Genomic DNA, 20,440 nt, shown 5'->3' with positions numbered 1-20,440 from the left:
GTGGGGAACCCCTCCCCCCACCTCACCCACACTCCCAGCTCTTCGGCTTTCTGTTTGGGGCTCTTATCTAGAAAATCAGGGTACAGGAATCACCTCCTTGTACCCAGCCACCACCTCTCCTTGCCACAGTTCCAACGGCACTGACCTATTCAGGGGTGTCCACTTTACCACCAGACACCCCATTTTCTCCACAATCTCCCAAACTGAGGTGTGCTCCCCCTAAGAAATTGGGGTTCAGAGTCTAAAATCACCTTTTCTCCCTCAGACCTCTTTGGACCACATAGATAAGAGGAAATGCATTCCTTCCCAAATTTTTTCGCATTAAATCCTGGGCATATTTGGGGTTCACTAAAGAAGATTTCTAGAATCTGGGGTGAAAAGGAGCTATAAGCAAAGGACAACTAAATGCATTCCAAATTAAGTAAACTCCTAAATCAATCTCACCTTAAGCCCACCCCAGTTTCACCCAAATAGTTGCAAACACTCCAAAATAAGAACACCCCAAAAACTTTAATTTCCCACCCTGAGCCCTCATCTTGTTTCTGCCCCTGGACGAAGCTCCTGGGCCATCTGTGCACACACAGGCACATCCCCTCCTCAAAGTAAGTCTCCACAACGTCCCAATGCAACGCGTTGCTCCCCCTGACGGACCCACAATCATAGCAGGCCTTCATGCATGCTCCCAGGTTCCATTATGCCCCACCGCGGAACAACGAAAGACTCCAAAATGAACCTCATGTCCCCCCAAATCTACTCTGAGCCTCGCAACATATGCGGCACCCCAAAACATAATGCACCCCCAAAGCAGCATGAAGTCAGATCATCCATATACACCAATGACTATACATCCTCCTTCACGTCCCCAAGAACGCCTCGCAGGAACTCCTACTATTCCGTGATGACAGTCTCCAAACTGTGGGTGTCAGAGTTTCCAGAACTGAAGTAGCTTCAAAATCAGCCTCCTGCCTCAGGTTTACCATTTGCCGTCCAGCCTGAATGCGGCTCACAGGGCTCAGAATCACCAAGCTGACTCAGCGCCCCATACCACAACTGACCAGACAACACAAACTCAACTCCATCCTGATACCAGAGTGATACCAGAGGGATCTCCGTACCGGTCAGAGATCAAAAGTAACCATCACATCAAAAGCCACCCAATGGGCCCCAGTCCTCGGTGACCCCCAGTCCCAGTTTTTCCACCGTTCTGTGCATGCCAAAAAAAAAAAAAAAAAAAAAAAAAGACACCCTCACATCTGAAGGGAAGGACCCCAGGCCTGGGTATGAACTTCCTGGCGATGGGAAACCCCTGAGCCCACATCCCAGGCCTGCTTTGCCAAAGGAACCTCGTTGCCTGCAAACCAGCACCTCCTCAGACAAAATGTGAGCGTTTGGTCTGTGCCATCTCCCGGATAAGGGACCTAAAATTCGTTATCAGGACTCTCCCGCTTTCCCTTCTTTCATCCTGCTTTCCCTTCTCTTTGTTTACCCTATCCCACTTTCATATTCATGTTCCCTAAAAACTCACCCCTAAGGCAGATTATAGCACCTAGACTAATTGGAAAGGAAAATTCTGATCCCAGGGCTCAGACCCCCACCCCACCCCCACCACACACACACACACACACACACACACACACACACACACACTCACACACTCCTTGTCCCACCCATTTCCCTAACTTCCCAAGCTGTCGGATTTCTCACCCCTGTAGGAACCCCAGCTTCGGAGGAAAAGTCACTTCTGTGGCCTAACTCCCTCCCTCTGTCCCACCCTTCCTAGTTTCCTCCTAGGAGCCAGAAGGACAAAATAAACCAGCGCAAAGGGGACGACAAGGTCGAAGGTTTCCTCAGTTCAGACGGAATTGATCCCGAGCCCCTGTCAGAGCGGACTCCTCCAGCCCCCTTTCTCTCCTCCCCCCCCCCCCCCCAAAGCCGGGTGAAGACGGACCGGCGAGGCGAAGCCAGTGCGCGCCCGCCCCCTCGTGGAAGGAGCCGAGCATTGCACGCCCGAGAGCTCTGCCCGCCCGCCCGCCCGCCAGCCGCGCCGGACCCGGCGCCACCTCCGTCCCGCGGAGCGGACCGGCGAGTGCCCGCCCGAGGCCTCGGCGGGCCGGGACGGGGGAGGGCGAGCGGGCGTTGGGCGGGAGCCTCTCTCTCCGGGTCCCTAAAAGGATTCCGAAGCGAGTCGGGAGCGAGAGTCCGGACGCCTGGGTCTCCGGAGCGTCTCTCCGCTCCCACCCGGGACTTTCCCCACCTCCTCGAGGGGAAGCAGCTGGAGGAGCCGTCCGGTCGCAGGACAATGGAAGGAAACGCACTAGAAATCATATCCGCCCTTTCCCTGCCCCGCCCGGCCCGAGTCCCCCTTTGGGCAGGCCCGCTGGAGGAACCGGCCTTCACACCCCCTCTGCTGTCTGGGACCCCCCCTCCCCCCGAACTCTGGCCTCCCCAAACCTGGCGCCTCCGTTGCGCCCCGTAACCGTACCCTGGACGGGGGCCTCGCTGTGCACACCCCCCTGCCACAGGCGCCTGGCACCCCTTCCCAAAGCCAACGCACCCATTTTCACCCCGCAACCCAGCCACTCGTGCTGCTACTCTCGAGGTCCCAGCTCTCTCCCCAATGCCGAGTCCCATCCCCGGTGATGACCCAAGCAAGACCCCGAAGGTCACGACCACCCAGAGCTTCCGAGGCCCGCCCTGGAGCCGGAGACCCCGCCCCGGGCCCGCCATCTGGAGGGCGACGGATGGAGGAAGGAAGGATACGGACCCAGGCGTCCACCCCACCTCCACCCCCCGCCCCCGCCATCCCGGCCAGATAAAGGGGCCGAGGCCAAAAGGGGAGCGCGGCCCCACCCCCCGGAGCAGAGGAGCGGCAGCCCCTGCAGGACGGGGGTAAGGGCGCGCGGCCGAGGGAGCCGGGCGCGGGGACCATGCGAAGGACTAGTTTGGGGGTGATGGTAGGGAGACGGAGGCCCCCCCAAAAAAGTGGACGAAGCCAGGGGGCCGGGGACTAGACGGCAGTAGAATTCGTGGTTGGAGGGAGGGACCTTCCATTGGGGTTTGGTGTGCGGAGCGCAAAGCGCCGGGGGCAGGGTGGGCACCTGGGACCCGGGGCGCGGGGGAGCCTGCGGGAGAGGGGTGAGGGGAAGAGGGGGGGGGGGGCGCTGGAAGGGCACGCGGAGTCCCACCAGGGGCGTTGCGGGCCGGGGTCCCCACGCTCGCCATCGACCCCGTGGGCACCTTCACATGTAGAGGCGCCACGCGAGCCAACGGAGTGTCCGAGGGCAGAGAGAACGGGATGGGCTGAGGAAGGCTGCGGGGCCGGACCCGGGGCTTGGCTCTGTCTAGGGAAGCCCCGGGGGAAAGAGGCGGACTGCGGGGGGTGGAGGGGAGGGAGGGCGCCCTCGGACCGCCCGGACCCCCTGCCCCCGCAGGCCTGGCCGCGATGGGCTCCGCCGCGGCCCCGGAGCGAGCGCTGGGCTACGTCCGCGAGTTCACCCGCCACTCCGCCGACGTGCTGGGCAACCTCAACGAGCTGCGCCTGCGCGGCATCCTCACCGACGTCACGCTGCTGGTCGGCGGGCAGCCCCTGCGGGCTCACAAGGCGGTGCTCATCGCCTGCAGGTTCGGGGACGGGACCCAATGGGCAAGGGGCGGAGGCGTAAGGTTTTTGGGGAAGAAACCTGGAGCCAAACCTGCCAGAAGGAGGAGGCGGGGCGTCCTGGGGTTGGGGGCGGGGCGACAGGGGAGGAGGCGGGGCGTCCTGAGGTTGGGGGCGGGGTGAAAGGGAGGGGAGGGGCGTCCTGTGATGGGGGCGCGGCTTCCTGCGGTGGTTCCCCAGCCCCTAACAGGATTGATCTGCCCTTTCTCCAGTGGCTTCTTCTATTCCATCTTCCGGGGCCGTGCAGGAGTTGGGGTGGATGTGCTCTCCCTGCCCGGGGGGCCCGAAGCCGGAGGCTTCGCTCCCCTTCTGGACTTCATGTACACCTCGCGCCTACGCCTCTCTCCCGCCACCGCGCCTGCCGTCCTGGCGGCCGCCACCTATTTGCAGATGGATCACGTGGTGCAGGCATGCCACCGCTTCATTCAGGCCAGGTGAGGCGCCCGCTCCGTGTACTCCGTGGGCGAGGTGGTGGGTATCCCAGGTGTCAGGGGCAGAAGCCACGATTAGAAAACAGCACTCACGTCAGCCATCCTTTCCCCAGCTATGAGCCTCTGGGCATCTCCCTGAGGCCCCTGGAGGCAGAAGCCCCCACGCCCCCAGCGGCCCGGCCACCAGGCAGCCCCAGGCGCTCCGAGGGGCACCCAGACCCGCCTACGGAGTCTCGCAGCTGCAGTCAAGGCCTTCCCAGTCCAGGCAGCCCCGACCCCAAGGCCTGCAACTGGAAAAAATACAAGTTCATCGTGCTCAACTCTCAGGCCTCCCAAGCGGGGAGCCTGGTGGGGGAGAGGAGTTCTGGTCAACTCTGCCCCCAAGCTGGGCTCCCCAGCGGCGACGAGGCCTCCAGCAGCAGCAGTGGCAGCGAAGAAGGACTCATTCCCGGTCCCCAGAGCAGGTACAGAAACGGAACCCCAAGAAGGTGTTGTGGCTGGCCTCTGCCAGGAGACAGAGAGAGCCGTAGGGCCTGGGTGGTCTGGGACAGGGAGCAAGGGACACGAACCCCCCTTGGGAAGTTGGCTGGAGGCCAGGCGTGCTCAGCGTGGCGGGTCTTTAGCAGTGCGACTAGATGTGGCTCACTGATCAGCACTGCTCCCTTCCAGAGGGTGGGCCTGTGGCTCCCAGTTCTTCAGCAGAGAAGATCCCTGCCACGTAACCTCTCCTAACCTTCCCTCTGCCTAGGCTCTCTCCAATGGCTGCCACCGTTCAGTTCAAATGTGGGGCTCCCGTCAGTACCCCCCATCTCACACCCCGGCCTCAAGAAGCCACGGCATCACCTCCCTCCGGGCAGGCTCGTCCTCCACCAGGTGAGAGCTCCTCCTTTTACCGCCTCCTGGGCTTTCCTCCTTGTGGCCGCTCGAAGCCAGTTTGGGCCAAAAGTCTGCGGGAGGGACCTGTGCCAATTACATCCTGCAAATCAGAATCTTTAAAACTCTCATTGCCCCGGCCACACCCATAGACCAAAATGTGTAGACGTGGGAACTAGGCATCAGTATTTTTCTTTTTCTTTTTTAATATATTTTATTGATTTTTTTTTTTTTACAGAGAGGAAGGGAGAGGGATAGAAAGTTAGAAACATCAATGAGAGAGTAACATTGATCAGCTGCCTCCTGCACACTCCCTACTGGGGATGTGCCTGCTACCCAGGTACATGCCCTTGACCGGAATCGAACCCGGGACCCTTGAGTCCGCAGGCCAACGCTCTATCCAATGAGCCAAACCGGTTTCGGCGGCATCAGTATTTTTCAAAGCTTCCACTAAGCAGTGGTGTTTGGGAACCTCGGGACTATTCCCATCCAGGGCTAAGCGGCCAGCCCAGACGGAGCTGGGCAGGGCCATTCCAGCAAGGTGCGATCCAGCGCAGTGGCAGAAAAGAGAGAGAAACAGACACCTCTACCACTCGTAGGGGCCTCCACTGACCATCACCACTATGAGGGGGTTAGCAGAGTGCCCTGGAGACAGACAGACATGGAGCCAGATCTTGGCTTCCCCTCTTGCTAACCCTGTGACCTCGAGCCAGTCAAATGAGCCCCAGAAGTCTTAACAGTAAATTGGGAAAAAGACACCTACTGTGTGATTGGAGACTTCCCTGATGCTGTGGTCATTATCTGCCCCCACCCCCTTCCCAGGAAGTGAATTTTTCAGCTGCCAAAACTGTGAAGCTGTGGCTGGCTGCTCCTCGGGGCTGGACCCCTTGGCTTCTGGGGATGAGGACAAGCCCTACAAGTGCCAGCTCTGCCGGTCTGCCTTCCGCTACAAGGGCAACCTGGCCAGTCACCGCGCGGTGCACACAGGTAGGGGAGGAGCGGCCCCCGGCCTTCCCGTCCAGGGTACTGTCCTGGGGCGGAGTCCCTGACCCCTCTCTCCCCCTGCCTCCAGGGGAGAAGCCCTACCACTGCTCCATCTGCGGGGCCCGCTTCAACCGGCCGGCCAACCTGAAGACGCACAGCCGCATCCACTCGGGAGAGAAGCCCTACAAGTGTGAGACGTGCGGCTCCCGCTTTGTCCAGGTACAGAGCCAGCCCCAGCCTCAGCCTCAGCGCGAGCTTGAAGGCAGCTTTGCAAGAGGACGGCGTGGGCCTCCTGGGGAGGGTTCTTTCTGTCTTTCCCGGAGGCCTAGTCTGAGGTCACCTCCCCCCCCCTCCTGCCGCCCCCCAGGTAGCACACCTGCGCGCGCATGTGCTGATCCACACCGGGGAGAAGCCCTATCCTTGCCCCACGTGCGGGACTCGCTTCCGTCACCTACAGACCCTCAAAAGCCACGTTCGCATCCACACGGGGGAGAAGCCTTACCACGTGAGTACCGGGGGCCGAAGCCTTACTCCTACCTCCCGCTCCCCTGGGGGCTGGGCTCCGAGAGGAAGTGGGGAGTAGGGAAGGGGGGGCCTCGGGCCCTAGAACTCGGAGAGTCCATGTGTGCAAGGGGTGGGGCCTAGGGTGGGCCTGTGAGTAAGGGGCGAAGATGGGGGTAGGGATGGGCAGTACAGAAGTTAGGCTCCTTGGCTGGACACTGGCTCCTGAAGGGGAATGAAGGGGTGGAACATCCTTTGCTGAAGAGGGGGAGCCATCTCCTTGGCCTCTCCCAGAGGACTTGGGAGGCCATGAGGGGACTGGAGAGCTTCTCCTGGCCTGATAGCTAACAGGTCTCCCTCGCTCAGCACCTGAGAGGTGCTCGGAGATGAGGAGGGACCTGACCCGGCTCTCTCCCTCCCCACCCCACAGTGCGACCCCTGCGGCCTGCATTTCCGGCACAAGAGCCAACTGCGGCTGCATCTGCGCCAGAAACACGGAGCTGCTACCAACACCAAAGTGCACTACCACATTCTGGGCGGGCCCTAGCCGAGCCGGGCCCAGGCCCCAGGCACTTTCTGAAGGCCAGGGAAGCTGCTGGCCCGCACCTGGCTTCTCGGGCAGACCTGGGCATGGAGGTGGGCAAGGCCCCTCCGTTCTCAGAAACTGCCGCCACCTTCGTTTCTCACTGGGGAGAGCAGGGGTGGGCAGGTCACCCTTCGATCTGCCTCTGTTTTGCTGGTCAAAACCTCTTCCCCACAATCCATTGTTTCTAAGGAGAGAGCAAGCTAGGCCCTGGGGAGGGAAAAGGCCGGAGGCCTGGTTTTCGTAAGGCCGTGGTCGGCCAACTGTTGACTAATGAGTTTGCCACCCACCTTAAGAGAACAGTCTTCCACCTGCAGTCCCCATCTCATACGGTTTCTCTGTAAATATAAGTTATTGAGGCCTCTGGGTGGCACCCGGGCCTTCGTTCTATTGCCTTTCCTAGCTCCCCCTCCCGGTGCGATCGGTGACCTGAAGCACAGAACGTGAGGTCACACTCTGCTGGCAGAGATCGGCACTTGGCTTGAGTGTTTTATGTTCCTGTTGCCACCGCCTCTGACTTTAGAATTGTTCTTCCTCCTGTGTGTTTGCTTGTCGGTTTGTTCAAAGCGGAGAAAGGGGTTCTGTGTGTCCCCTGCCCCTCCGACTCCAGGTCTGGGACCACTGTTTGTCCTGGGGCAGCTCTGGCAACACGTGCGTGTGTGGAATGGGGTCAGGAACCCTTTGGACTCGGGATATTCGAGGTCCTCTAGCAGGCTAGAACTGGATAGACCTTTCTCTGTTCTCCAGGGGCTATGGGACCTTTAAGGGGAGCCTGGAATGCAGGTAATAAATGCCTCCTGAGGGCTGTGCGTGTGGGGCTTTCTCAGTCTTGGGGGGGATGACTGGAGAGGCTTTTTCTTATACCCATAACGGGGTCCCATTCATCTGCTCACCTAGGTTCACGTCTGCTGCGCCTATCGCGGTAGAGCTTACAACCCTCCCACAAGGGCCTGCTGTCAGCACTGAGTTCTGGAATTCCTTTTCTGACTCTGCCCAGTCTCTGGGAATGTTCTGACCTCCGGGAGAGTTTTGAAACTCTTTTTTATCTTAGCTAAACATGTCCCGACCAGTCCTTTGATGCCTAGGCATCTGGGTTTGAATGTCCCGTGGGGGTTCTCGCTACCTGAGACAAGCTCCTTCCTTCAGCGGGTTTTTGGACATGTTCTGGCACATGTCCAGATTCCAGAAACTTCTTTGCCTCTAGAAGCCACAGGTGCGTGGTAGCTTTCTTACCTTAGAAAAGCTGGGTCTGTGACCTGGCCTTCCCATCACTGTATTCCTGTCCGGAACCAGTGAACGCACTAGGACCTTCCACGGGGAGAGAAAAGAGGCTGAGTTCCATTTAGGGTTTGATATAGATTGGGATTGGGATTACTGTTGGGGTTAGAGGTTGAGACTTAAAAGACTGATTGACTAACCGATGGACCTTCTTGAGGACCAAGTATCCAGGTAGAATTAAGAGGCTGGTTGAGGGGTGCAGTTTCTGGTATAGGCCAAGGAGGTAGAAAGTTAGGAATGGGGTCTGCCTCTTAACTGGGCAGAAGGTCTGGAATGTTCGATGATACTCTGAAGCCTTGACTTACAGTCCCACCCCTCTTGCCATGGAGCCTATTTGATTACGGGGCATGGGGAAGAGGGGAAGAAGGACTTCGAATGTGTGGGGGTAGAGCTTCCTCAAGATAGGTCAGTACTAGTGGTCATCATTTGGAAACTCTTTACCCTCTTACTCCCCACCGCAGACTTGCAGGAAGAGAGCAGAAGAGAGATGTGCAGAGGAACCAGGATTTTTATTTTTATTTTTTAGCGGTCTGGATGGGCAGGTGGAGAGTGCCTCGGGGTGGAGATGTTAGATCTTGCAAGATCAGAACCATGGAATAAAGAAGCCTCTCACGTTGCCTGCTGTGTCCTGGGGTTCTGGCCTGGGGAGCCTGGGGACTGCGGAGGCCTGCGGAAAGAGGGGCCCCCCTCCTGGGCATCATCCTGCGGTTTTGTGCTCATTCCACCAGACATTTCAAATGGGCCGTGTTCTCCCCGGCCCTGCCCTTGCCTTCTGGCTCCTGGTGCAGGAACTGGTGACTTCACCAAGTGCTCCGGAGCCACCTGCATCCTGCCGCTCTGAAGTCACTTCCTGCCTCAAGTGAGGAGGCGGTGGAGGCGGCTGGGAGAAACCAGGAAGCCACGAATAATACCAAGGCGCTGGGGGAATGCATCTGTGCTGGGACACACTAGCACCACACAAAAAAAGAAAAAAAAGGGGGGGGGGGGTAGGGTTTGGGTCCCCTGAGGACAACAGGGGCTGGAGGTAGCAGTGAGGAGGCTGTGCGGCCCTCCCCCAGCAATGCGGTCTTGGAATTTCTCCACTGCCCAACGTAAGCGTCTCTCCCATCCTGACCCCCGTCCTGTGTGTGTTCTGGGTGCACAGCTCTGTACTGCCCTGTGGGTAGAACATACAAGGCCACTAATTCTGAGACATCACCTTCCTTTTGGACTTAAATTACTCGTCTGTGAAATAAGTCTATTCACATGGTCTCTGCAGCTGCTTCCAACATTTACAGTTTGTCGATGTGTCTTTCGGTCTTTTTAAAACCCATGACCTGGATTATTTTATTTAAAGGGAAATGTAGAAACTAAAACCTCTCTTCTCCCACTACAGTGTATTCCCCGCTGAAAATGAGATCAGTCAATAGTCTTGCTCCATGTCAGGCCCTCAGCTAAGCATTTTAGTACATAGATTTTCTAATTCAACGCCCCTGACAACCCTAAAGAGTGAGTGCTTCCCCTTGTCTTCTTTCCCACTTTACAGGCAGGAAAAACCAGTAAGAGAGTCAATATCTTGCTTGGCCAAGATAATATCGATATGTGATGAGGCTGAGGTTGGAACTATGATTCTACAGGCTGCCCTCTCTAACTGCTAGGTTATATCCTCACACCAATTTCTGTATCATCGGCACAGTCTCCCACCACGCAAAATTCTGACTCTGCTTAAAAAAAAAAAAAAAAAGTTTTGGGGTGGGACCATTTTTATTTCCCACATATAAAATTATAAGGCACAATATGCTTTTTAAATTACACAGCCTTCCTCGCTCTCCACCCCCCCCCCCCCCCCCCTTGTCTGGGTATAGATCTCTGAGTCCAAGTTTCAAGGGGAAGGGCCTGGGAGCTTGATTAAAGTGAAGAAACAGGAAGCCCAGCCCCTCGTGCTCGGGGAGGTGCGGGGACTGGCTTGGAGGGGCGGGTTGCTCCTGGCTTGTCTGTTGAGGTAATCGTGAGAAGAAAAAACCGCGGATAGGAAGTGAGAGGCTGGGGAAAGTGCCCTAGCCCCGCTGAAGGAAGGGTAGGTGATGCTGGCAGGCTCGCCCTTCCTCTCCTCAGTTATTTCTGGTCTCTGTGACCTGTAGGTTTCCTGTTAGAGGGAACAGAAGCGACACTACAGAAACGAACTCCAGGAGTCCAGCAGCCCATTCCCCTTGTCTCCTTCTTTGGCCCCGGAACCCCTCAGAGATCAATGGTATCTAGATCCTAGCAACCCGAGGAGCTGGGAGCATTTTATTTTAATCTCATTGCACAATCCCTTCGCTGGCCACCAGGCCTTGCAAACTCCTGGGCTCCTCGTTAAGCAAGGGATTGTTTTCCTCTCCGGAACCAGTTTACTCACCACCCACCCCCATGCATTCCTCACACGCGGGTCTGGGTGCTGAGATCTGGGCGAGCTGGCCTGCTAGGTGGACAGGAGACGGAAGCGGGCTCCGGGCAGGTCCCTGCGTCACCTGGGGCCCATCTCACGGACCTCCTACAGCTCCCCCTTTACGCAAGCTCCCATTCGGAGGGGGGGGGGGGGGGGGGGGGGGGTAAGAGCCCGACCCCGAACAAAGCTCTAGAGCCCGCCTGCCTGCTGGCTCCGCCCCGCCCGGGAGTCCCGCCAGCGGGGATGTTGGCCTTTGCCCGGCTGGCCCGAGGCCGACCCTTGCAACGATAAAACAGATAATCCGCTCGGAGAATGATGCGCCTCCAGGGGAGAGCCCGAGCCCGGCGCCGCGTCCCGGCTGCTCCACGGGACGCTGCCCCGGCCCGCCTGGGCCTGGGCTCCCCGCGGCGGCAGCGCAGCCCCGCCCCCGGGCGCTAATCTCCCGGGCGAGCCCCGGCCGGTCCCCCCGCACCCGCGCTCCCGCCGGGAGCAGGGCGCAGGCGCCGCACGCAGCCTCGCTGCAGCCAGCGCGCGAGCCCCCGACTGCGCCTCCCTCTGAGCCACCCTGCCCTGCCCCGCGGGGCCGGGGGCGGCGGGGCCGGCGGGGCGGGCGGAGGGGAGCGTCCCGAGCCTGATTCCCACGAGGGCAGTCGGGGCGGCAGCTCAGCTCCTTCCCCCCCACCCCACCCCCGCCGCATGGCGCGCGGGAGCGAGCCCCCGGACGGGGGCTGGGGCTGGATGGTGGTGCTCTCCGCGTTCTTCCAGTCCGCGCTGGTGTTCGGGGTGCTGCGCTCCTTCAGCGTCTTCTTCGTGGAGTTCGTGGCGGCGTTCGGCGAGCCGGCGGCGCGCGTCTCCTGGATCGCCTCCATCGGCATCGCGGTGCAGCAGTTCGGGAGTGAGTGCCGCGCCCGCCCGGGGCCGGGGTCCTGGGACCCTGGGAAATGCGGGGACAGTAAGGGGGAGATGGGGGATGCTGGAGAAGGATGCCCGAAGTCTTCTCGCTGAACTCCTTCCGCTTCCCCAGGCCCCGTGGGCAGTGCCCTGAGCACCAAGTTCGGGCCGAGGCCAGTGGTGATGGCTGGGGGCGTCCTGGCAGCGCTGGGGATGCTGCTGGCCTCCTTCGCCACCTCCTTGACCCACCTGTACCTGAGCATCGGGCTGCTCTCAGGTGAGACCCTGGGCAGGGCAGGAAAAGTCAAATGCCTGGAGTCTTTGGACTCTGGGCCACCACCTTCCTCCTAAGCTTCCCCAAAAGACTTCCTGGGGAAGCTGGGAGAAAGTTTTGAATAACACCTGTGCCCCGAAGGGGAATGAAGAGGGATGACTCATTTAGTAAACGTGGTGGGGCTGGTGGGGCTGTTTAGACGTTCCGGGGATAATGAGTCCACAGTGTGCAAGACCGGAGCTAGTGGGACTGGAGTGCAAAAGGAAGAATCACATAGTACATAGTTGTGCCGGGCACTGTGCCTGTAACATAGATATCTAGCCTGTTTACAGTTTTTGGTATAGTTAGGTGCTCCTATATTGGGTGCATATATGTTTACCAGGATGAAAGCCTCTTGTTGGATCGATCCCTTGAGTGTTATCGTAGTGACCTTTGTTGTCTCTCGTGACGGCCTTCGCTATCCTATTTACAGATGAAGCAAGGCTTCGGACACTCATGAAACTTGGCAAATAAAGATCGCACGGCCAGAAATAGTAGGGCCTGGGTGCAACTCCCAAACTCTGTGCTTGTTACTTTAAAAACATTATCTCTAGGTCTCTACAGGCCCGTAAAGCATATTCCCCCCATTTTGCAGATGAAGGGATTGAGGCTGGGAGATTAGGTAAAGTCACGGAGCTAGATAGTATCACAGCTAGGATTGTAACCAGACCTGCGCTACATTCTGCTGTTGGGCAGTGTTGGGATTACTGGGCGCCCTGAACTCCCGAAGAGTCCCCAAACCACCATTTAAGAAAAACAAACAAACATATTTTATTCATTTCAGAGAGGAAGGGAGAGAGAGAGAGAGAGAGAGAGAAAGAGAGAGAGAGAGAGAGAGAGAGAGAGAAACATCAATGATGAGTGAGAATCATTGATTGGCTACCTCCTACATGCCCCTTACTAGGGATGGAGCCCACAACCCGGGCATGTGCCCTTGGCCAGAATTGAACCTGGGAACCTTTAGTCTGCAGGCCAACACTCTATCCTCCGAGCCAAATTAGCTACGGCCACCATTTCTTTTTCTTTCTCTATTATTTATTTGTTTGTTTATTTATTTATTTATTTTTTACAGGTTCTGGGTGGGCCTTGACCTTCACGCCAACACTTGCCTGCCTGTCCCGTTACTTCTCTCGCCTGCGATCCCTGGCCATGGGGTTGGCGCTGACTGGCGTGGGCCTCTCCTCCTTTGCCTTTGCCCCACTCTTCCAATGGCTGCTCAGCTACTATGCCTGGCGGGGCACCCTGCTGCTGGTGTCGGCCATCTCCCTCCACCTGGTGGCCTGTGGGGCCCTCCTCCGCCCGCTCTCCCTGACTGAGGACCCTGCTGCGGGTGGCCCTGGGGCCCAGCTGGCCTCCCTCCTCCATCACGGTCCCTTCCTCCGTTACACTGTCGCCCTCACCCTGATCAACACTGGCTACTTCATCCCCTATGTGCACCTGGTGGCCCACCTCCGGGACCTGGGTTGGGATCCACTGCCTGCTGCCTTCCTCCTCTCGGTGATTGCTGTCTCTGACCTCGTGGGGCGTGTGGTTTCCGGGTGGCTAGGGGATGTAGCCCCGGGGCCTGTGGCACGGCTCCTGGTGCTCTGGACCACCCTGACTGGGGTGTCGCTGGCCCTGTTCCCCGTGGCTCAGGCTCCCACAGCCCTGGTGGCTCTGGCCGTGGCCTACGGCTTCACATCAGGGGCCCTGACCCCCGTGGCCTTCTCCATGCTGCCTGAGCTGGTGGGGACTGGAAGGATATACTGTGGCCTGGGACTGGTGCAGATGGTGGAGAGCATCGGAGGACTGCTGGGGGCTCCTCTGTCAGGTAAGGGGAACGCGGCTCCCAAGTGGCCAGAGATGCCATGTCTACCATTCAGGGAGGGGACTGTTCACATTAGAGTGGGTGTGAATACTGCTCGTGACATGGTATGGCATGCTACGTGGCCCGTGTAACCAATCACAGCAGAAGTGGGTCCATGAGACAAAGGAATTGGGGCTGTGGGAAAACCAAAACGAGCTAGGCGGAGCCCTTGGTGGGATACCTGTAGCTTGGATTTTCAGACGTGGCTGGACCTGGCCAGACATAACACGTCCTTACCCTTGGCCCATTTGGCCCCAGCTCAGATGTCCAAGCCACGTGGTCAAAGTTCTCCACAGCCCTCAGATGCCAGAACCTTCCGACCCTTTACGCTTTCCTCTGGACTACTAACTGTCAGATGACAGGGCCAACAGTCGCCAGGAAGAAAGACACAGGTGTGCCTGACTCAATCTGAATCCCCAAAATCCCCTTGGCTGATACGATATGGGGGGGCCTTTCCGAAGGCAGGAAGGTGGTGGGCATCACCTTTGAAGCCACTTGGGGAGCCAGAGTTCTCAAGCGCATCTGGTCCCACCTTGGGAGTTCGAACTCTTCCAGGATGGCAGATTACAGATTAGTTTCCTCCTCCCACCCAAAAATGTGCCTGAGCCGTCAGTCCCAGGAAACAGATCACCCATGTGTACTCCTTTTCTCCCTCCGATGCAGGCTACCTCCGGGACGTGACAGGCAACTACACGGCTTCCTTCGTGGTGGCCGGGGTCTTCCTTCTCGCAGGGAGTGGCGTTCTCATCACGCTGCCCCACTTCTTCTGCGTCTCAGTCCCCCAAGCCTCAGGACCTCGTCACAGAGGCACTGGATCCCCAAGTCCCCCTGCGAAGGAAGAGCTGGGAGAGGACTGAGCTCCAGAAAGACCCAGAGAGCCAGAGATTGGCAGCCCCGGGCCTTCTGCCCCATATCAGTGCCCCCAGGACCGCAGTGCCTTCAACATCTTGATCTGTCTCCTGCCACAGCAGGCCCGGGGCCCTGCGATGTGTGTGTGTGCCAACTCCTAGCACCTTTTGGAGGACTCCTGTCTCTTCTTGGCTTCCACAACCATTCCTGCGGGATCCAAGAGTCGAGCCTGCTCCAGGGAGCTGGGAATCCACTGTGAAAATCAAAGGCCAAGAGTCTTACTATGTTTTCCAAGGGAATCCATCTCTAGAGTTGCCTACTAAGCTTCTTCTCCGAAGACAGATGTTTGGGGATGAGGGCCGCCCCGTTGAGATAAAACTGAATAAGGAAACTGAGTCACAACCAGAGACTCAGAAAGAACTGCGGCCCCTAGGCTGGGGTTGGTTGAGTGGGGTCATGGCTGGGGGTAGTGGGGAGGAGTCCAGGAGCTCTGGAGACTCCGAGCATCTGTAACCCTGGACCCTGCTCTCTGGACCACAGTTCCTCCCACTTGCCGGCTGACCTCCCTCTTTCCCACTAGCCCCTGTGACTTAGAAGAGACATGAAGAACATGGTGGGAACATGGTAGGGGCAGGGGGCGGGGGGCGGTTTGGTAGGGAGAGCTGAAGCTGAGAGAGCCTAAATCTGGGTCTAGGATTCTTGTATTCACCTCAGGCCAATAGAAGGAGATTGGGATACGGGAAGAGTTTTGAGTCAAGGAATCGAGGATGGGGGAGACAGCATTCATGAGCCGCCCTCCCCCTCAGACAGCTGGAAGCTGGCAGGCAGACAACTTCTCAGAGAGGCCCTGTTCTAATGGCAACAGGGTGGGCAGAGAGAAACGGACTGACAGACAGAGGTACCTTCCTCTCTCCCAGGGCTTAGCGGGATCCTGCTCCTTCCGAGCGGCCTTTTGAATGTCTATAAAGTTCTCGGTGTCCTGGATGGGCCAACAATGGGAGCTTGCGGAAGCACTGGAATTTTTTTTTTATTGAGGGAGGGGCTCAGACCAAAAGAAGATGGTCAACAGGACGTGTCCGCGGTGGCAATAGGGCCTCCTGGGGACAGCAGGGCCGCCTGAGGCGCTGGGAGCAGCTCCCCGCTCTCAGGGGGCGGGGTGGCTGGAGGAGAAGCCAGGCGGCAGGAGGGCAGCGCCCCAGGCAGCCCCATGTAGATGGAGCTGCCCGAGAGGACCAAGGAGCCACACACGAGGAAGGAGGCCGTGAAGTCTCCGGTCTCATCCCTCAGGAAGCCTGAGAGGAAGGGGAAAGGAGTTTAGATGCCTCGGACCCCAGTAGGGGGGCGGGAGAGTATGGGTTGGCTCAGTCAGGCCCTTACCTGACAGCGGGGGGCCCAGAAGCCCCCCGAGGCTCATCAGCAGCATCACCAGACCCGTGGCCTGCACTACCCCTCCGATACCCACCAGCCCGGGAAGCACCCCGAACACCAGCGGGGCATAACCGCCTGCACTCAGCCCATAAGCCCCGGCCGCAGCCAGCAGGGAGCCCCCCCAGGCCTCCTGGCCCCCTACCACCGGCACCAGCCCCACGGCCAGCAGCGCCAGCCCCGTCAGAGCCCCGAACAGCGCCAGCAGCCGCAGGAGGGGCACCCAGCCCTGGTCCGCCACCCACCCGCAGGCCAGCCGGGCGCCCGCATCCGCCACCGCGGCCACCGCCACCACCAGCGCTGCCCGGTACCCCCCGAGGCCCCGGTCTAAAGCGTGGGGGGCCAGGTGTACGTAGGGGACGAAGTACCCGCCGCCCACCAGGGCAGTGCCCAGAGCGAACACCAGGAAAGCCGGGCGTGCGAAGAGGCCCAGGCCCAGGGCAGCAAAGAGCCCGCGGGGCGGGGCGGGGGGGTCGCCGGGGAGCTCCAGGGGCCTCAGCAGGGCGCCGCAGGGGGTGAGGTGGAGGGTGACGGCGCCCAGGAGCAGCAGGGCGCCCCGCCAGCCGAAGGCGTCCAGCAGGAGCTGCAAGGCCGGCGCCAGGAGCAGCGAGGAGGCGCCGTTGCCCGTCAGCGCCAGCCCCACGGCCAGGACCCGCCGGCGGGAGAAGTAGCGGGAGAGAGTGCCCAGGGCCGGTGCGAACGCCAGGGCCCAGCCGGAGCCTGCGGACGAACGAACCGTTAGATATGCAAATGCTGGATAACTGTGCTGTATGTCTGAGACCAATATGATGTATGTTAGCCAAGTTTTGTTAAAAAATAAAGTCACTTGCCCAAACCTGTTTGGCTCAATGGATAGAGCGTTGGCCTGCGGACTGAAAGGTCCCGGGTTCGATTCCTGTCCAGGGCATGTACCTTGGTTGCAGGCACATCCCCAGTTGGGAGTGGGGGGTGTAGGAGGCAGCTGATCGATGTTTCTAACTCTCTATCCCTTTCTCTTCCTCTCTGTGAAAAACCAATCAAATATGTTTTTAAAAATAAATAAATAAATAATAGTCATGCTGAAATCGGTTTGGCTCAGTGGATAGAGCGTCTGCCTGTGGACTGAAGAGTCCCGGTTTGATTCCAGTCAAGGGCGTGGACCTTGGTTGCGGGCACATCCCCAGTGGGGGATGTGCAAGAGGCAGCTGATCCATGTTTCTCTCTCATCGATGTCTCTCTCTATCCCTCTCCCTTCCTCTCTGTAAAAAATCAATAAAATATTTTTAAAAATAAATAAAGTCACTTAAACTCTTGAAAGGAAGAAGACTGGGTGAGGAAAGGGGCCTGGGATGTGGGAGGACACCCACCACCACTGCAGCACAGCTGACCTCCGGCCCCCCACACGCTCCTGTCTCCCCCGCCACCCTCCTGTCTCCCCACCACCCCTGAGGGACCCAGGTATATCCCCCCTCACCGGCGAGGACTCCCAGGCCGAGGTAGAGGTGCAGCAGGCTTCCCGCAAAAGCCGAGAAGAGGAAGCCGAGCGAGGTGAGGACGCCCCCAATCATCACCACGGGGCGCGCCCCCCAGCGGGTGCTTAGGGCGCTGCCCACCGGACCTGGAAGGGGGCGGGGTCAAGGGAAGACACGCCCCAACCCTCAATCCAGCACTTCTCATTGGCTGTTTTCCGGGTAACGCTCCGCCCCCAGCCTGCTAGCTCCTCCCTCTGAACCTCCACCCGCTCTGCTCCGGAATCCGGAGCCACCTGCCGCCCTTCCTCAGGTTATCTGGAGCAGGGGGAACCCCACAACCTCAGGGCCCCCCACCCCGGCTCCCGCCCCCGCCTCGGGGTGCGGGCCTCACTGGCCGCCTGCTGCACGGCCAGGGCCAGGGCGCTGACCCACGCCGTGTCCTGGGAGGTTCGGCCGAAGTGCTCGGCGATGTCCGGGAGGGCGAGGCCCAGGGACCGCAGCAGCCCGTAGGAGAGCCCGTTCACCAGGAAGGCCGAGGCGGCCACCATCCAGCCCCAGCCCCCGTCCGGGCTGCCGGCCTCGGCTCCGGCGGGCCTGGGGGTCATCACCGTCTGGGTGGGGGAAGGAACACGTGGAGTGAAGTCTCCAAGCCTGTGCTTCCTCCAGGGACCTGCGATCCAGCTCCTGGCTGCTTGGGTGGGAGGGAAGGTGGGGTACCCGGAGCACGACAGGAAGGGGCAGGGAGGGGGGGGGGCGAGGGTTGGGCCTAGGGATGCAATTCCTGGGTCGGCGAGATATCTGACCGAACAGGTGGCAGGGGATGTCCCTGGAACTCCCCCTTCCCCCACACCCCCTCCTCCTTACCCGACCCCTCCGGGTCATGGGGGACAGGGCGCAGAATGGCTCGGTGTGCTTTCTTCCGGCTTCTGAGGCGGGCGGAGGCGGGGGTTACCGAGGTGCCGAGGGGAGGAGTGCGGAGATGGATCCCGCCTGAACAGGCTCTCGGTAAACAGAGGGCCCCGCAGGGGCCTGGGCCACCTGGGGTGCTGTGCTGGGGAGGCGGGGGGGGGGGGGGGGGGGCGGGGCAGCAGAGACAGCCAATCAGCAAGCCCAGGGTGAGGCCAGACACTGAGTCTCACAGGGATTAAGTTTTACACACACACACATACACACACACACACACCCCAAGCTCAAGAAAAGGGAGCAGCCAGGAATGTATGCCACGCATGCACCTGGCCAAAGACAAGCACCTGCTGCTGCTGCGCACTGAGGAGATGGTGACTGCCATCCCAGCAAGCACAGGTAGGCAGCCATGCACTAAAACGGGCAGCTCCTCTCCGGTCTGAGGGCTGAGTGTTGCTGGGAGTAGCTTGGACATCAAATCACAGACCTCCACTGAGTGCTTGTTGTGTGCCCAACGATAATATGCCCTCAAGGACTCGAGGGAGGGAGAGGGACTCCCTTATTCTGAGGAGCTGTGATGTGCCAGGCACTCTTCACACGTGTCATCCTTTCACCCTCACAATAACCCGGTGAAGCTGGTGTCATCTTCATTTTACAGGTGAAGTCTTCCAGAGATTAGGTGGCTTGCCCGAACCACACAGCTAAAAGATGGCTGGAAACATGTTTTTAAATTTTGGGGCCGTCCAACGATTGGACCATACAAGGAGAATAGCCGGCTGGTTTGGAGTGTCGGCCCCAGAATGAAGGATCCCGGAATGAAGGATCCCCGGAATGAAGGATCCTTTCAAAGGCATATAGTACCTCATTTGCAGGCTCAATCCCCAGCCCAGGTCGGTCACACGTGGGAAGCAACCAATCCATGTGTCTCTCTCACACCGATGTTTCTCTTTCTGCATCTCTCCCCTCCCTTCCAATGTGTCTAAAATTCCATGGGGGAAAGTAGCCTCTGGTGAGGATTAAATAGACCCAGGATGGAAGCAGAATCTGCCAGAGTGGAGGGGAATGGCCTGGAGACAGTTTGATGCCAAACTGGCCTGGAAAGGCAGCCTTTTGGGGCCAGAGAATTTGATTCTAAGATAGGGGCGCTGGGAGAATAGGAAGGATCTTTGCCATCAGAATCGCTAAAGATTCGAGATTAGAATTTTAAAAACAAAGTGAGAAATCTGAGACGTGAACCCTGGTACTGATTTTTTTAATTAAAAACTTTTAAATTTATTTACTGAGTTGAGAGAAAGAGAGATTGAGAGATTGACTTGTTCCACTTTTGTAGGCATTCATTGGTTGATTCTTGTATGTGGCCTGTCCAGGGATCAAACCTTGGTGTACCAGGACAATGCTTTAACCAACTGAGCTACCTGGCCAGCGTTCAGGTACTGATTTAAAACCTTTATTAACTGTATCCTTTAGATTTTTTTTATTTATTTTTAATTAGATTACAATTAGTGTAATTTGGACATGTTACACCCAGATTTCATGATCCCTAAGGACCACCAGGGAGCCGAGTCCAGTGCAATAAACAAAAGAGCCTCGTCCATGCCAGCGTGGGCTCTGTCCCACGTACGCCAGCAGCTTGGCGGAAGAGCACGGGCTTCAACAGGTCAAGGGATTTTATACGGTGGTGATGTCACTGCTTTGGCTGACCCTGATTGGTTGGGTGAGGACCAGGGTCCAGTTACAAAATGAAGGATAGCTCCTCCCTGCCCCACAGTACAAAATGGAGTCAGGACTTAGCCCCGCCCCGCCCTGCCCTCTCAGACAATTCTAAGCAATGTGTAGCTTTTTTTTCATCTAATCAAAAGTACATATATTTTTTACATTTAACATTATTTTGTATTAGTTTCATGTATACACTATAGTGGTTAGATAACCATATACTTTTTTATTATTAAATTATTATCTGTGTACATATGTTACCATTGCCCCCCCCCATACATACCCTCCTTCCCCAGAGTTTTGTGTCCATTGGTTGTACTTAAATGCATGTATA

The 20,440-nt window shown here is 58.3% G+C and overlaps 3 protein-coding genes and 1 long non-coding RNA gene across 4 annotated transcripts; 2 read left to right on the top strand and 2 right to left on the bottom strand.

Annotated features, from left to right (window-relative positions):
- The first annotated feature begins 2,658 nt into the window (after nt 1-2,658).
- On the top strand, nt 2,659-9,578 carry BCL6B (BCL6B transcription repressor). Its single transcript, XM_036452053.2, has 9 exons — nt 2,659-2,889; nt 3,432-3,621; nt 3,871-4,092; nt 4,203-4,553; nt 4,838-4,962; nt 5,785-5,949; nt 6,035-6,165; nt 6,314-6,451; nt 6,878-9,578. The coding sequence occupies exons 2-9, from the start codon at nt 3,443-3,445 to the stop codon at nt 6,992-6,994; spliced, it is 1,428 nt and encodes a 475-aa protein (XP_036307946.1). The 5' UTR covers nt 2,659-2,889; nt 3,432-3,442; the 3' UTR covers nt 6,995-9,578.
- Nucleotides 8,816-10,871, bottom strand: LOC118726832. Its single transcript, XR_004990417.2, has 2 exons — nt 10,710-10,871; nt 8,816-10,433 (listed from the first exon to the last, which is right to left on the bottom strand). It is a non-coding gene; the product is annotated as an uncharacterized LOC118726832 (long non-coding RNA).
- Nucleotides 10,872-11,030: 159 nt separating this feature from the next.
- Nucleotides 11,031-15,008, top strand: SLC16A13 (solute carrier family 16 member 13). Its single transcript, XM_036452056.2, is given in 5 exon segments — nt 11,031-11,610; nt 11,740-11,883; nt 12,992-13,729; nt 14,429-14,540; nt 14,542-15,008. Coding segments are annotated over 5 exon segments (1,368 nt in total). The 5' UTR covers nt 11,031-11,411; the 3' UTR covers nt 14,717-15,008.
- Nucleotides 15,009-15,625: 617 nt separating this feature from the next.
- SLC16A11 (solute carrier family 16 member 11) lies at nt 15,626-18,511 on the bottom strand. The gene is made up of 5 exons (XM_036452054.2): nt 18,355-18,511; nt 17,882-18,101; nt 17,493-17,636; nt 15,992-16,759; nt 15,626-15,906 (listed from the first exon to the last, which is right to left on the bottom strand). The coding sequence occupies exons 1-5, from the start codon at nt 18,370-18,372 to the stop codon at nt 15,677-15,679; spliced, it is 1,380 nt and encodes a 459-aa protein (XP_036307947.1). The 5' UTR covers nt 18,373-18,511; the 3' UTR covers nt 15,626-15,676.
- Between the last annotated feature and the right edge of the window lie 1,929 nt (nt 18,512-20,440).

This window comes from Pipistrellus kuhlii, unplaced genomic scaffold, assembly GCF_014108245.1.
Source record: "Pipistrellus kuhlii isolate mPipKuh1 unplaced genomic scaffold, mPipKuh1.p scaffold_m20_p_23, whole genome shotgun sequence".
Lineage (NCBI taxonomy): Eukaryota > Metazoa > Chordata > Mammalia > Chiroptera > Vespertilionidae > Pipistrellus > Pipistrellus kuhlii.
Note: the sequence above shows the minus strand (reverse complement) of the source record. Positions and strands in the feature narration are given on the sequence as shown.